This window comes from Monodelphis domestica, chromosome 5 (genome assembly GCF_027887165.1).
Source record: "Monodelphis domestica isolate mMonDom1 chromosome 5, mMonDom1.pri, whole genome shotgun sequence".
NCBI lineage: Eukaryota > Metazoa > Chordata > Mammalia > Didelphimorphia > Didelphidae > Monodelphis > Monodelphis domestica.
Genome location: NC_077231.1, coordinates 211,055,786 through 211,071,373, shown reverse-complemented (window position 1 = coordinate 211,071,373; position 15,588 = coordinate 211,055,786). Strand labels below are relative to the sequence as shown.

Genomic DNA, 15,588 nt, shown 5'->3' with positions numbered 1-15,588 from the left:
GATATAGTTGTAGATAATCCTCAGGATTGTTATAGTCCCATTCGGGATCCTGAGATGGCCAATGTGCTGCATTACGCCCCCGGGTTTTGTTGACATGAGCAATTATTTTATTATTTTTCACGTTCAGTTAAAAAAGCCTTTAGCAAGTTCTCAACATCCTTGTAAGATGGATTATACTGAAAAAATATGTCTCCCATATTTTTTGCTACTAGAAAATGACCTTGTTCATATGTGGGGATATTTCGTGTAAATTCATTTGTTTCTTGGGGAGTAAACGGTATCCTATGTCTTAAAGTCACCACATCCCCATTCTGTCCTATTTCAGGTACTTCTCTTAGAGGAAACAGGCCTCTAGTTGAATTTTTTACCTTTGGGTCAGTTTGACAAGGACAGGTTTCTCTAGGAGGACAAGATCTCCTTTGCGTTGGAATTTGGTTTTCTGTAGGAGAGGGAACATGAGAAACTGGGATTGCAGGGGAAGGGTTTTGGGGATTAAATTCAGTCAAGATTTGTACTGCACGAGAGAAGCAGTCTGTTAACTGGGCTATAGGGAAGGTGTTTTCCATCTCTATTTCAGCAAAAGAAATTTCCTCATTCAAAGGTTCAGAAACAGGTCTGTTTCTGGTAGAGTGGGTGTTTTCCAATTGATCCTGTAAGAAACATTTTAGATCTTCTAATTGGGCTTGCATTTTATCCTCAATTTTTTTCTATTTTATCCTCAATATTTTTTATTTTAGCATCTCTAAATGTAGTATTGAGGAGTACAAAAATGATAGTACCTATTAATATAAAAATTTGGAGGTATCCTGCATTCCTCAATGCCCCTAATTATTCAGCTGCCATATAAATGTCAAAGAATGTAGTACTCATTATATATATATATATATATATATATATATATATATATATATATATATATATTTTGTAATTATTTCTCTAACAGTCTTCACAAAACACGTGAGGAGCAGGGCAAAACAACAAACTTTCCACAGGGTTTTTTTTTCTAATCTAGGAAGTTGTTCCTTAAGGGAAAGGATATTTAGAAACAGCTCTTCCAGCCAGGACTTTAGGGTCCTGTTGCTGAGATTTAAAACAGCTGTTTTCTATCTAACTATCAGAGTCACACAGCTGGGAAGTATCCAAGATCTGATTTGAACCCAGGACCTTCTGTCTCTAGGCCTGGCTCTCAATCCACTGAGCTACCCAGCTGTCCCTTAAGATTAAAGGGAAGAAAAAGAAAAACTGCTGATTCCATTTTAACATAAGGCGAAAAGAGAAGAGAGAAAAAGTTTTTTATACTCACGTGTTCTAGCAGATGTGTCTTTAAGCCAAGTTTGCTGTTAAAAGGGAATAAGTGCTGAGAAGGTAGAGTAAAAAGGCAAGGAAAATCAGAAGTTTATTGAGAGAATTCTTTAGACTCCCGTGTGGTCAGCCACAATGTGACAAGGAAATCACTTTAAAAGACTGATATATATTAATTTAAGGTCACCAAGGAATTCAGCTATGTAATTCCTAAATGAAAACTCAAGTCAGCAGTCAACCTTTTATGGAGTTTTTAATTACAAACAGGAGGAAGAAAGGTAATAGAGGGAGAGAAAAAGAGAGAGAGAGAGAGAGAGAGAGAGAGAGAGAGAGAGAGAGAGAGAGAGAGAGAGAGAGAGAGAGAGAGAGAGAGAGAGAGAGAGAGAGAGAGAGAGAGAGAGAGAAAGGGAATAGGGTTTAAATACCCCTTCTGTTTAGGCTGGGCCAAAAGGCCCAAGCCCTTAGATAGCTGAGGCAAAGAAAAGAGATCAGTCCCTATCACTCACGTGACCAAAATGGAGAAACAGTCTCAGGGGCCTCCACCTCCAGCCTCCTTCAGAGCAAGCCTTCTCAGAGCACCACCTCTCAAACCCCTCAGTCCTCAGACCCCACTATCTTTAAGCAAACCATCTAAGTTCCCTCCCCTCAGTTCTCACATCTACCAATCACTGTCCATGTCTTCCCTGTGCCAATGGTGGCTCTAGCTTAACCCAGGACCGCCCAGAGGTCTGTGGCTTTGCACATGTCTGTTGAAGGTCATATTCTCAAATTATTAAATCTTGATCCTTTGCTCCAGCCCTTCCTAAATCCTTTTACTCTGAGTAGGGTGGAGATTGTAGTTTCAAGACCTGGTTCTGTCATTCCAAGTATCTCTATTGTATCAATTCTAAAATCAATCATGACTCAAAGAACTTCCTGTTCTATGCTTAAGAATAGGTCAAAGCCCTTTCCATTGTTTAGCAAAAAGTTTCTGTCCTAAAGTAGTCTTAGGTAGGAAGGAGAAGGATCCTCCCATGCCTAGGGTTTCACATTCCAATAGAGTTTCTTGCTATCAGTAGGAAATTTTTTCCAGTATGAAATTTTCCAATGGTAAAATTTCCAACATTCATAAGTCTAAGAAATTTTAAGGTTTACAGTATCACATGTGTTCTTGACTCGAACCCTTTTCTGTGTTGTTGGTATTTGCTCTAGAGTGTTCATTTAGAGTCTCTCCTCAGTCATATCCACTCCACCCCTGTAGTCAAGCAGTTGCTTTTCTTCGGTGTTTTTACTCCCACAGTTTATCCTCTGCTTGTGGATAGTGTTTTTTAGATCCCTGCAGATTGTTCAGGGACATTGCATTGTCCCTAATGGAGAAGTCCATTACCTTGGATTGTACCACAGTGTATCAGTCTCTGTGTGTAATGATTTCCTGGTTCTGCTCCTTTCACTCTGCATTACTTCCTGGAGGTTGTTCCAGTCTCCATGGAATTCCTCCACTTTATTATTCCTTTGAGCACAATAGTATTCCGTCACCAACATATATCACAATTTGTCCAGCCATTCCCCAATTGAAGGGCATCTCCTCATTTTCAAACCTTTGGCCACCACAAAGAGTGCAACTATGAATATTCTTGTACAAGTTTTTTTTTCTTCCTTAATATCTCTTTGGGGTACAAACCCAGCAGTGATATGGCTGGATCAAAGGGCAGATAGTCTTTTATCGCCCTTTGGGCATAGTTCCAAATTGCCCTCCAGAATGGTTGGATCAATTCACAACTCCACCAGCAATGAATTAGTGTCCCTACTTTGCCGCATCCCCTCCAGCATTCATTACTTTCTATAGATGTCATGTTATCCAATCTGCTAGGTGTGAGGTGATACCTCAGAGTTGCTTTGATTTGCATCTCTCTGATTATAAGACATGTAGAGCACTTTTTCATGTGCTTATTAATAGTTTTGATTTCTTTGGCTGAGAACTGCCTGTTCATATCCCTTGTCCATTTATCATTTGGAGAATGGCTTGATTTTTTGTACAATTGATTTAGCTCTTTGTAAATTTGAGTAATTAAACCTTTGTCAGAGGTTTTTATGAAGATTGCTTCCCAATTTGTTGCTTTTCTTCTGATTTTAGTTACATTGGTTTTGTTTCTACAAAACTTTTTAATTTGATGTATTCCAAATTATTTATTTTGCATTTTGTGACTCTTTCTAAGTCTTGCTTGGTTCTTCTCCAGGAAAAGAAGGCAAAGAGAGCAAGTGACTTGCCTTATCTATATGGTTTTATGTCACTTTCCTGTGTCTCATCTGTACCAATGTTAGCTTAGCTTGACTGTCAGGACAGCCCAGGGGTCTGTCTGCTGTTTCTGCACATATCTGTTGAAGGCCATTTTCTCAAGTACTTAATCCTTGAGTATGGTGCAGACATTTCTGACCTTGTTAAACTAAGTAGAGTGGAGAAATGTAGAATTCCCAAGACTTGATTCTGTTAAACCAAGTATCTCCATTGTTACTACTCAGAAGATAGCTAAATCAGATCTTCTAAAGTATGGTCTGAGTAGGGTGGAGTAGTTTTAAAATTCACAATAAGAGCATTGGAATATCAATGTTCATATCTTGGCTAAGTTCTCCACAGTTTAATCTCCACAGTTTAATCTCTATGGTGACATTCTGGTTAATAAAAGTACAATAATAATCAAAACTTGAAGATCAATAAAGAACTATTTTCTCTCTTACCTTTCTTTACCCTTCCATTCACAATGTAATAGTAGGATTATATAACTGATGGCTTATACCCCCTTTAGTGGTGATTTTTGAACAGAGATACATTAGGGTTTTGAAAGAGTAATCCAAGAGGTTCATGAACTATCCAGGTCTTTCTCTCCTCTCTCCCATTCTTCCTTCTTTCCTTACTCCCACTCAATTCTCTCTCCTAGTAAATTAGATTACCCTCCTCCTGCTCATTCTACTGACTAAAGTCTTCGCATGCTTCGGGTAGGCATCTCTGTAGCTTACCAAAAGGTTTGAAGCCTGAAGTTACCCTCAACCTGTTTTATCTCATCTACCAAGATGGTTTTACTAGAGTGTAACCATTGAGAATGCTACAGCTTCTCAAATCCTCATATGAGAGTTGAGTGAAAGGTAGACATCAAAGGTGATTAAACCAGCCCTAAAAAGGGGCTTGGCAGGCCTTAACATCAGAGGTTATAGCCCTCTTTGAACACTCCATAAACCACTAATTCAGGGGCTAACCTAATTTTAGGATAACCATTAGGCCTCAGACTCACTGGTGAATTAGAGAAAATGTCTACTTCAAGCATGTGAATATTTCCTGATATGAAATGGGCAAATGAGAATAGTTTGTTCCAATTGACATAGAGGCAACTGAAGCATGCACCATGGAACACTTAAGAGCTTGCTCAGACATCGTGTTCCAAGGTTGTCCACTTTATACCTGGCCATCACCAATTGTCCTGACTTTTGTCTTGCCATTGAACTCTGAGAATGAGACTCATGATTTCTTGCAATTTTGCCTCACTTAAATCCAATTCAAGAGCCAGTCCTCACACCATGATGCCAGTGGTCCTCTTTAAATGATGAACAACACTATGTTGGAGTACCAACTATTCTGTGAATTTAACATTCTGCCTTCTGCCTCAATTCATTCAGAGAAACTATCCTTTATAGGCTTCTAGGTGGTCCAGTAGAAAGAGTATTGAACTTGGGATGAGGAAGACCTGAAGTCACATACAAGTTCAGACACTTACTAGCTGTATAGCCCTGGCAAATCACCTCAATCTGCCTTAGTTTCCATAAAATGGGCACAATAGCATCAACTTTTCATGTTTGTTGTGAGGATAAAATGAGATCATATTTGAAAAGAACATTGCAAACATTGGAGTTTTATGTAAATATATTTCTTTTGTCACTACTTCTGCTGCCATCACAATTACCACCACCACCACTCCTACTACTTCTACTGCTACTTCTATGACAATAATGACTACAACTATGACTACTTTGACTATTTATTCCTACTAGAGAGCCCTTCCTTCTTATCTCTTCCTTTCAGAATATTTGTCTTTAAAATTCTGCTGGGGTACCATCTCTTCCTTAGACCCTTCTCTGAATCTTCTTATTTATACTCTTCTCCCCTTAAAATACCCTTCTATTTACTTAATTAGGGAAATGTTGATGATATCAGTAGAACATAAGCTCCTGGAGTAGAGGAGAATTCTCTTTTTGTCTCCATATTTTCCTCTTCAAGGCAGGTAGGTGGTAGAATAAATAGGGTTCTTATAGGTGGAACCAGGAAGATTCAGGTTCAAATCCAGCTTCAGATTCAATTAGAAGCATGATATTGGACTACTAACTGAATCTATCTCCTTCAGTTTCCTCAACTGTAAAATGAGGATAATAATAGTGTTTATCTTCTAGTGTTTATCTTATCCATTTAAGCTTATAAGGAAACATCTATATAGTACTTAGTATAGTTTATGGCAGGTAGTATATATTAATTAATGCTTATTGCCTTCTTTCCTTCCTCCTCTCCTTTTCTTCCTTCCTTTTTCTTTCCATTCCTTTCTCTCTTTGACTCTCTCATCCCTTCCCACCTTTCCTCTCTCCCTCTATCCCTCCCTCCCTCCCTCCCTCCCTTCCTTCGTTCCTTTGTTCCTTCGTTCCTTCCTTCGTTCCTTCGTTCCTTCGTTCCTTCGTTCCTTCCTTCATTCGTTCGTTTGTTTGTTTGTTCGTTCGTTCGTTCGTTCCTTCCTTCCTTCCTTCCTTCCTTGTCTTTGAGGAGCATATAATTTACTTGATGGTGTGGGAGTAGGGGTGTGATAGAGATGCAATATTTATAGAAGAAAATACATATGGACATATCTTCCCTATCATTCCCATTCTGAATAGAATGTAAGTTTTTTGAAGGCAGCCACATTTATATTTTCTCTTTCTATTCCTGCAGTTATCACATAGTAAAAACATAGTTGTAAAAACATAGACTCATTGACTTAGATGTTGAAGGGATTGTAGAAGCAGTCTTGTCTGGCCCTCTTGTTTCATAGATGAGAAAACCAAGAATCATAGAGGTTAAATGATTTGCCCAGGGTTACACAATTCATAAGTATCAGATTTTGAATTTAAGCCCAAGTATTTCTGACTTCAAATCCTATACCACATCATCTCCATAGTCTTGCTTGATGGATGGGATCCGATTGCTGCCAGCTATTAGATTGTTGTAATTGATTTCTACATTTTGGTGGTACTGTCATTATTTTAGATGGCACATCTCCTGTAGCTTCACTTAGAATTCCTTATTTGAAAAACAAAATAGAAAATGATAATTAATGGTGCCCATTATTTCAGGCCTCTAGCATTGTGTCTCTAATATTGGCTATTTGTCTGTATTCTTGTATACCTGCACATCCATATAGGCATGCATATATCTTCCTGTCTTTGTAAGCTTCTCTATTCCATTGGATTCAACTTTCAGGTCTTTCTTTTCAGTCTATTACCATACTTGTAGTGTTGAAATAATATGAACTATTTTTTTTCATATCCTGAGCATGCAGCAGACTGGTAAATAGTATGTGCTTAATGGATACTTGTAAAAGGAATGAGTTAATGAATGAAAGAATGGGGTTCTAGCTGTTTATATCCTCTCCTTTGGGATTATCCCATTTACTCTTTTTACATCTTCTATTTACCTAGTTATTTACATGTTCATATTCCCATTACAATGTGAGCTGCTTGGAGGGAAAGGGCTATTTTTATCTTTCTTTGTACCCTTAGCTTTTAGCTCAGTGCATGGCACAGAGTGAGCACATAATGAATATTTGTTGATTGGATGATTGGTTGATTTTGACCTTTGGCTTTGAAGAGGTATGCATTTTCCTTTTGATAATATGCCTATGATATCAACTTCTGATGTCTGATGGACATAGTGACAACATGTAATAAGAATTCCTTGATAATATTTGTGTTAGTGGGTGAAAAATGCTGATGAGTTAAAGGTTCTCTCATTATTCAAGCCTTCAATTATTCATTACCTCTTGATTAAGGGACTTAAATTGTGGATGGAGTACAAAATCTCCATTGTCACGCTTTGGTTTGTGTATTCTGAGGGCCTAGAAAATAAGTTCTCAAGAATTATTTACTGATTGGTAACATTCCCTTTAACATCACAATTGTCCTGCCTACCATCAATATGTGCTAGTGTGGAGCCCCCAAACATGTCTGTCTTGACTTTGAGTTGGACATTTCTTAAGAAGAACCACATTTCACAATCAAAACAGAGGTCTTTGCATTAAAACAATCCATATCTGTGTTTTCCTTAGACAGTCTCAGCTGAACCAAAGTAGACACATTCCCTCTGCTTCCCCAAAGGTGTTCAAACCCCAGGAACTCAAAGTTCCAAATTGTTGGCTGCTTTGAACTGATAATCTCTTTATGGGTTTTCAGGGACCCAAAGGTATCTGAGAAAAACCAGAGAGTGAACAGGAGCCAAAACTGAGAGGAAGTCTAGGGTCTCAGTCCTCTGTTGTCCTCCTCTGGGACTTCATCCTGTTCATATAATGATTCATACCAGCAGATCTTCAGTAAAGGGAATGAGGGCAAGTAGGGTATGCTATGCTAGTCTTCAGTTTTCCACTGATCCATGGCCTGGGTTTTCTCCATTTCTAAACAGGCCCTCAATACAATGGCTGGCATGCCAAATAGGAGCAGCCAATTGGAGTGAAAGGATTTTCTTTCTCATTAAAATATCTATTTAGGCCTCCACCCACTACCTGAACACGCACAAAACACATGCACACAAATATAGCCATTTGCATTCACTTGACTTCAGACTTTTCCCTTTGCATTTAGGATAGTGAGACACACTCAGTTCTTCCCCTGAAATCCCCCCATCCTATTGCCTTTTTAGGGATTGGGCAGGGTTTTTATATTCATGTGGGTTAATAGTTTAATGTGTTTTTTTTTTCCTCTTTTTGCCTACCACAGCAGAATCTAAGAAGAAGAAAAAGGAAGGCAAGAAACAGGAGAAGATGTTGGACTAAAAGACAGCAAGTTCGGGAGAACATGAAAGGGACATCAGCAAACATGATCAGTTAACAGTTTTATTTACACCAATTGTAGGGGTTCTATCCTAAAGTTATTTATAGCTTAATTATACAATAGACAGAAAGAAAAAAATACTTTTTATAGTAGTATTTTTTCATGTATAACCATAACACTATTAGGTGCCTGTATGAAAAAACTCTATAATTCCATTTAGAAATCTATTTTCCTTATACAACAAACAATATACAAAAGCTTAAAGTCAATTTTTCAAAGCCATGCACAATTTAAGGTATAAAACCAACCATCGATGGTGGAGTTAAGATTTCATGATGACTGAGTAAACATATTCTCAGGTTAGGTGCCCTCTCCTATCCTCTTTCAAATTTGAACTTTTGTTTCCAGACAAAATAAAACTGAATTCGTCTGCCTATTAACCACTGGCAGACATCTCATCTTTTTAACCAATGAACTCTGCTTTTAGTCAGTTAAAAGAGGAAAGCTCAGTAATCTTAAACTTTCTCCTTTGCTCTGGATCAAGTGCTTTTTAAAAAAAACATATTATTTTGTATTAAAATGGTCTCCTATTTTGTCAGCTATATTTGTTTTCTAGACAAGAGAAAATTTCATCTGATAAACTACTAGGAGGAAAAATATGCTATTTTGTGAAATAATTCACATCTATAACCTTCCTTTTACCTCCAACAATACTGCCCAAAATCACATTCCAAACAGTCTGATCTATTAGCAATGAGGATTTTTCACTTAGATCTTGTTAGAAGGTTTCTGCGAATGAATATAATTTTTTAAATCAGGCTCTTTTCCTTTATATTACTTATTGGAAACTGTGGTTAGATTGGTGCTATTGGCCTCAAACAAGGCCACAAATAGAACTGGCTTTGGAGAATAGGAAAGGAAGAATTACATCTTTTTAATGGAAAGTTTTATAGTTACAAAGCACATACCACTCCTAGGCCAACAATGTGAGAAATTGAAGAGCATGAGCCCTATGTGTATGCCAGGGTATTTGGTTCCAATAGATATCATGTGAGTGCCAAAGAACATCTGTGTAGCACCTTTATCTCTTGGCCTTTCAAGGGACATTTATGAAGGATTCAGAGCTATAATTAGGAATTTAGGGACCCAGGGAAGATAAAAAAAAACTATATCCTTCCTCCTCTCAATAAACTTTGAAATTCTAGACTAAGTAATCAGGAAAAAATCAGGTAAAAAGAGGAGTTAGTTATTATAGTGGCTCACAGATGGGTGCTATTAACAATACCTGTGAACTTATAGCCTCCTATTTAAATTTTTTTCCTTATTGCTATCTATCTGGTATACATTCCTAGTTAGTAATTTCTTATTTCTAGTTTTAAGAGTGCATGTATTAAATCTTTGTACTCTCTAAATGTTAGTGCCCTTGTGAAAAGCTCCAATCATACCATCCTAGTTATATCTCTGAATGGAAGATTTCTTCGATTCTATGAGAGACAGAAAATTGTATTGTGTTGGCTAAATTCAAAGTATCAATCTTGTATAAAATAATCAATTATTTTCTGTATGCTAGAAGATTGAAATTATTATTATCATTTAAGGAAGGAACATATATCAGTAGTTCAGGAGATCCATTCCCGGAGTAGTTTCATCTGTTCTACTATTTGTCTGGTTCATTTCATGGTAAATCCTAGGCAAGTTCCTACCAGTAGTGTGGACTGTGCTCAGTTGTTCCTCTGAACTAAATGCCAACCTATAAAATCTGAAAGAGGTAAGAGAGAACAATTTCCATTTAATAAAATCAGAATGTATTAGAAAATATAAATAACAACCAGATGCATAGGTAATATCATTTTTTGTAAGCTGACAGTAATCAAAGGGAGGAAATAGGCATAGAGGGTAGAGAGATGAGGTGAAAGAAATATATTGGATCCAATTATTTGTTGGATGTCCAAGATATCACATACCAGAATTTTGGGAGTGATGGCAGGGGCTGTACCATATTCTCTTTGCTTGTCACTATCATTGCTTCTCCATTAGTATTTACTACTGGTTCTGGCCCAAAGCAACAGCCCATTAATCAGTAGTGAGTCAGAATAATATCTGTCAAGTGACAGCCTGGTAAATATCCATGCCACACTCCTATATTGACAGGACATTATGAGAAGCCAAAGAAATGCAGGAGATTTCTGTTGTATTATCTCCAGCCCTTAATGAACCATATAATTGACCCTCTGATTCTCTCCCTTGTTATAGAAAAAAAAAACAGTCATTTTGTATAGCATGGCTGTAATCTCAGTTGCATATGTGTGAAATTAGATTTCCTTTCAACTGCTAGAACTATCCTACTGAAAGTGGCTTCTATGACTTGTTAAATCCTAATGAGAAACGGAAGAGATGAAGATAAAAAAGACCAAGCTCATGTGGTGGGGGTGGGGGTAGGACGGAGAGAGAAAACAGATGATCTTCAGAGACCTGAGAGTCTCAGAAAACACCAGAGGAAACTTTTTCTCCAAAAATTTTTCATTTCAGGAGATCTTAAACCTGCTAACCCTAGAGTGAAGGAGTGGTGATATGGATAGAACTCCATTAGAATTCCTTATGTATCTCAAAGTTTTTCATTCAAGAATTTTCCAGTTGCAGGAGTAGAAGGATATAGTAGACCTAAGCCTTCCACACAAAATCTCCTGACAAGTTAGGAAGAGAATCTACACTAATGGGTTCCCAGTAACCATCTCTTGTGTTCAAGGGGGTGCTATTCCTTGACTACTTCCAGCACATATGCTTTTTTAGCTATTCTAATAAACCATGGGTAGATATGGCTATCCCTTACCAACCCGTATGCAGGTTGTGAAGAAGTAAAAGAAAAGATTTATTGACTTTGAAATGAGACATTTATATTAGGGCATGAGGTGGCAAATAATTCCAAAGGACCTGAGAGCTTGCACATTGAATTCCTATTTTCTGAAGCTTAATCAGAGGATGGTTAGTTAAGATACTTTCATCCTTGAAACCATTTCAGTCTACTGTCATATAGAGAGCTGGAAGACTGGTCCATGAAAGAAAGAATCCGACTACTTAAGAAGACGGGGAAAGTTCATTTTCAAGATGAGCTTTCTCTGGCCTCATTTCTAGGATAGCACATTAAGAAATAATAATAGGAAAACTCAATATCATTGCCCAAGTTCAGGACTACATGGATAAAGAGACACATTTGAGCTTGTTCTGGAACTGAAGGTTTGAAAGATATCTTTGTAGAAAACTTGGGTTGCTTTTAAACTAAGGAAAGATAAAGAAAAGCTGAAAATTCTGAACAGCTCTTAATTTCTTTATATATTTATTTGAAAACGATTGAAATTGCTCTTATTGTTGTTAATTTTGACCCAAAGTTGTTTTTAAGTCACTGGTAATGAATGAAAGCCTTAAAGTAAAGGCACAGATTTCTTATCCCTCTGTAAGTACTGATTTCTAAGTCACTTTCTATGTATTTTCTAGTCTTAGGAGACCCGGAATTGAATCAGCTTCTTGACTCCTTAATGTTTGAGTGGCTGGTAGTAAATGCCACATAATTTTTTCTCCATTAAAGAAAGACAATGAACCCAATTGATTTCCCCATTCTTAATTGAAGAGTGAAGGGCTTAAAGAGACTTTTTGGGGTGTGTGATAATTTATGTGGGAAAGAGAAAGGCATATTTCCTCTCAGATAATATAACTATTTCCAGGTCTGAAAAATCAAAAAGTTGTTAGAATGGAATACAGAATTCTGGTTTGCAAAATGGAATGGAGGCAAAGAATTACTCCATTTTTAGCCTTCTCTCATAATGACAAAGGCAGGAAATGAATCCTAAAAACAATTTATCAGGCCACTGACTCCAGTTTAAAAGAAACTATCAATCCTTTACAATGAGTTTGTTCAAGAGGGAAGAATGTCTGGAGCGTAAAGCAAGTAGTGCCTACCTCATACCTGTCTGGAGTGCTGGCTTCCAGGGGAAGGACAGTGTGAAGGACACTTCAAGTAGGGTGCCTAATGTCCCCTTGCTACAGTAATGTCTCCTTCTTACTGCTCCCAGTAACACATTATGCCAAGTAGAGACCAAAGTTAAAATATTCCTTCAGGGTGACCTGGCAGTGTCTGGGCATGGTAGCCAATGATAAATCTAAATTCAGGAATGTCTTCAAGTGAGAAAAATGGTGATCTAGGTGATTTTTCCATTTGAGAAGGAAAACTCAACAAATCTTCCACTCCCTGCTCCTACAACTTTGCTTTTATAGCTTAAAATAAGAAATCATGTTCACATAAAAACAGGCACAGAAGATTAAAGAATTTCATGTATATACCTATTAAACCTTATAGTACCAAGTTACTCATGGGGTGGGGTGAGGTGTTTTTTGTTTAATTTTTTTGTATATTGATTGTTAGAAGCATATTATCCTTTGGCCTTTGAAAATATGCACGAAAGCCATATATCTGCATAATAGAATAAATATGAATAATCCTGATATAAAATCCCTAATGGTTCCCCAGCCTCCTGGGATGCTGGGATGCCTTAGAAAATGTAAACATCTATTGATTGTATCTACCTACTTGACTTGCTCTTAGTGGAGATAAAAAAAATAAAAAAAATAAACTAATCAAAGAGTACATGGCTGTTGTCTTTTGACTATCAAAAATATTGGACAGAATACAATTTCTCTTCTAGTTTTCTAAAATCTTGAGATAATTATAATAATGCATCATTCATTTTGAATGTTCATGGGTTTCATAGTCAAGAATGGTCAATGATACTTAATTCTTTAAGTTTCAAAATAGTTTAATTTTACTCATTCTGTGATAAAAATTGAAGGGTGGTGATTATTACATAGCACCACATTTTCTCAAACATATTATCCTGAACCTGATTTAAAACTTTCTTTAAAGACTAACTGGCTTGATGATAGTTATTGTATTGGAAAATTAGGGGATCTGGATGGTATGGGGCATAAATTGAATACTTAATAGGTTTGGTTACCTGAAGATGCCATGAAATTTCAATCATTCCCTAAATTCATAACATTAGTCTCACTCATCAAGGAGATATGAAGAATGTGTAGCTGAATCACTTTCCATCCATTGTAATGCAGTTGCCCTTCTACAAAATCTGTACTTCTATAAAATCATCTCAGTTGCAAAAATATTTATCTTTGGATTTATTGGCTCCTTTCACAGTGGTAGCATGGGGTAAATGAAAGAGTAGGTTTTGTAGTAAGGAAACACCTATGTTCAGTTTCAGCCTTTGACACTTAGCTGTTTGACCATACACAAGTCACATCATCTCTCAGAAGTTGTTTCCTTGTTGGCAGAGTAGAGATGATTTCTTTTATGGTTTCCTCAGAACTTCTGTGAAGAACAAGACAGATAATATGTCCCATTTTAAAGTTGCACATTGGCTTTGAGGTAAACATGGCTATAGTTCAGTTGCAGAAACCTACCTCTCCTCAGCGCCTACAAATATAGACTACCTCAAAAGGCCAAAAAACCCAAATTCATATGAACAAAGGGATTTCACAGTAGTGCACAACATTGAAGCTACATGGTATTTGGGCATTTCCACACTATAAGGGGGTGAAATAGCTTCCACAAAAACATGAGTTGATTTACCCTCCCCCACCCCACCTATGGAGCCATTGTGCTAGACTCAGAAGCCAACACATGCTAGAATCAGTGAGGGAGTGAGGGGCAATTTTAGGTCCTTGGAAGCTGACTAATTCCACCAAACACCTACCCCTGAGAGCAGCTAGACTTGAGACCCCAACAGGTGGAAGAGTGCAGACCTTGGGCAAGGAGATAGCATAGAGAATGGCTGCAAACAGTAGAAGATCCAGAGAATGGAGAGGTGGCCTCAAGCAAAAACCACACTCCTTAGCTCCATACACAGAGAGTCTGGCCTTCTCATTAAGACTTATGACTGGAAAGGGAAGGAAAAGTCACCATAGTGACTACAAAAAACAACCAGGAAAAACAACTTCCCAATACCAAGAAAAACAAGAAGAAGGCATTGGCCCTGGATAATTTTATGGAGGAAAAATCCAGACTACAAAGGAAATAGCAGAAGAGAACAAATAAATAATGAATCCAAGCCTTAAAAAATGGAAATTGGCCACAAGCTCTTGAAGAACTTAAATTGGGATCAAAATATGGAAGAATATTGGCAAGAAAAGTGGGAAATAGTCAAAAAAGAAAATAACAGTTTAAAAGATAGGAACTCCCAATTGGAGAAAGAAGCCCAGAAATCAAATGAAATGATAAATTAATTAGAGACCAAAATTAAACAGCTGGAAGCCATGAAAAGCAGGATAGACCAATCTGAAAAGGAAAATCAAAAGATTATAGTGGAAAATCAAAAGTTTATAGCAGAAAACCAATCTTTATAGATCAGAAGTAGGCAATTAAAAGCCAATGATCTCGAAAAACACTAAGAATTAATAAAGCAAAACCAAAAGATTGAAAAAAATAGAAGGAAACACGAAATATCTCACTGAGAAGGTGACTGACCAAGAAAACAGGTCTAAAAGAGACAATTTGAGAATCATTTGATACCTGAAAACCCATAAATAAACAGAAACCTTGACATCATACCACAAGAAATTTTACAAGAAAACTGCCCTCATATTCCTCAACAAGAGGGCAAAATAGAAATTGAAAGAGTTCACAGAACACCCTCTCCACTAAATCCCCAAAAGACAACCCCTAGGAATATAATCACCAAATTTAGGAGCAACCAAGCTAAGGAAAGAAAAAAATTAAAAGAAGACAAAAAGAGACAATTCAGATATCAAGGAGCACCAATGATGATCACACAAGATCTGGCAGCTTCCACACTAAAGGACCTCAAGGCTTGGGATATGATATTCAGAAAGGCAAGAGACTTGGGTCTTCAACCAAGGATCACCTACCCATCAAAACTGACTATATATTTCCAGGGGAAAGAATGGGCTATTAACAAAATAGAAGATTTGCAAGTATTTGTAAAGAAAAGGCCAGAACTAAGTGAAAAGTTTGATATGCAAATACAAATATTGAGAGAAACATGAAAAGGTAAATAAGGAAGAGAGAAGAAAGGGGGGAAATGTTTTTATTTAAAATTTCTCCTGTAAGGGCTTCAATCAGATCAAATTGTTTATAGTAATATATGGAAAATGTTATTTGTAACTCTCAAAAATTATATTGAATATTATAGTAATCAGAAGATTCATTAATAGGTAAAGATTAGGGTAATA

General features: G+C 37.0%; 1 protein-coding gene across 4 annotated transcripts in view; it reads left to right on the top strand.

The window, feature by feature from the left end:
* PTN (pleiotrophin) overlaps window positions 1–12,971 on the top strand; it is a 160,504-nt gene extending 147,533 nt beyond the window's left edge. For 2 of the 4 annotated variants that reach the window (XM_056799741.1, XM_056799740.1), the window contains exon 5: window positions 8,284–12,971. In XM_056799741.1, the coding sequence (XP_056655719.1) occupies window positions 8,284–8,336 (53 nt within the window). In that variant the 3' untranslated portion in view covers window positions 8,337–12,971. Of the gene's footprint in view, window positions 1–8,280 lie in introns of all 4 variants that reach the window. The other 2 variants (XM_007504386.3, XM_001374397.4) reach the window with 1 other exon arrangement.
* Window positions 12,972–15,588: the final 2,617 nt, after the last annotated feature.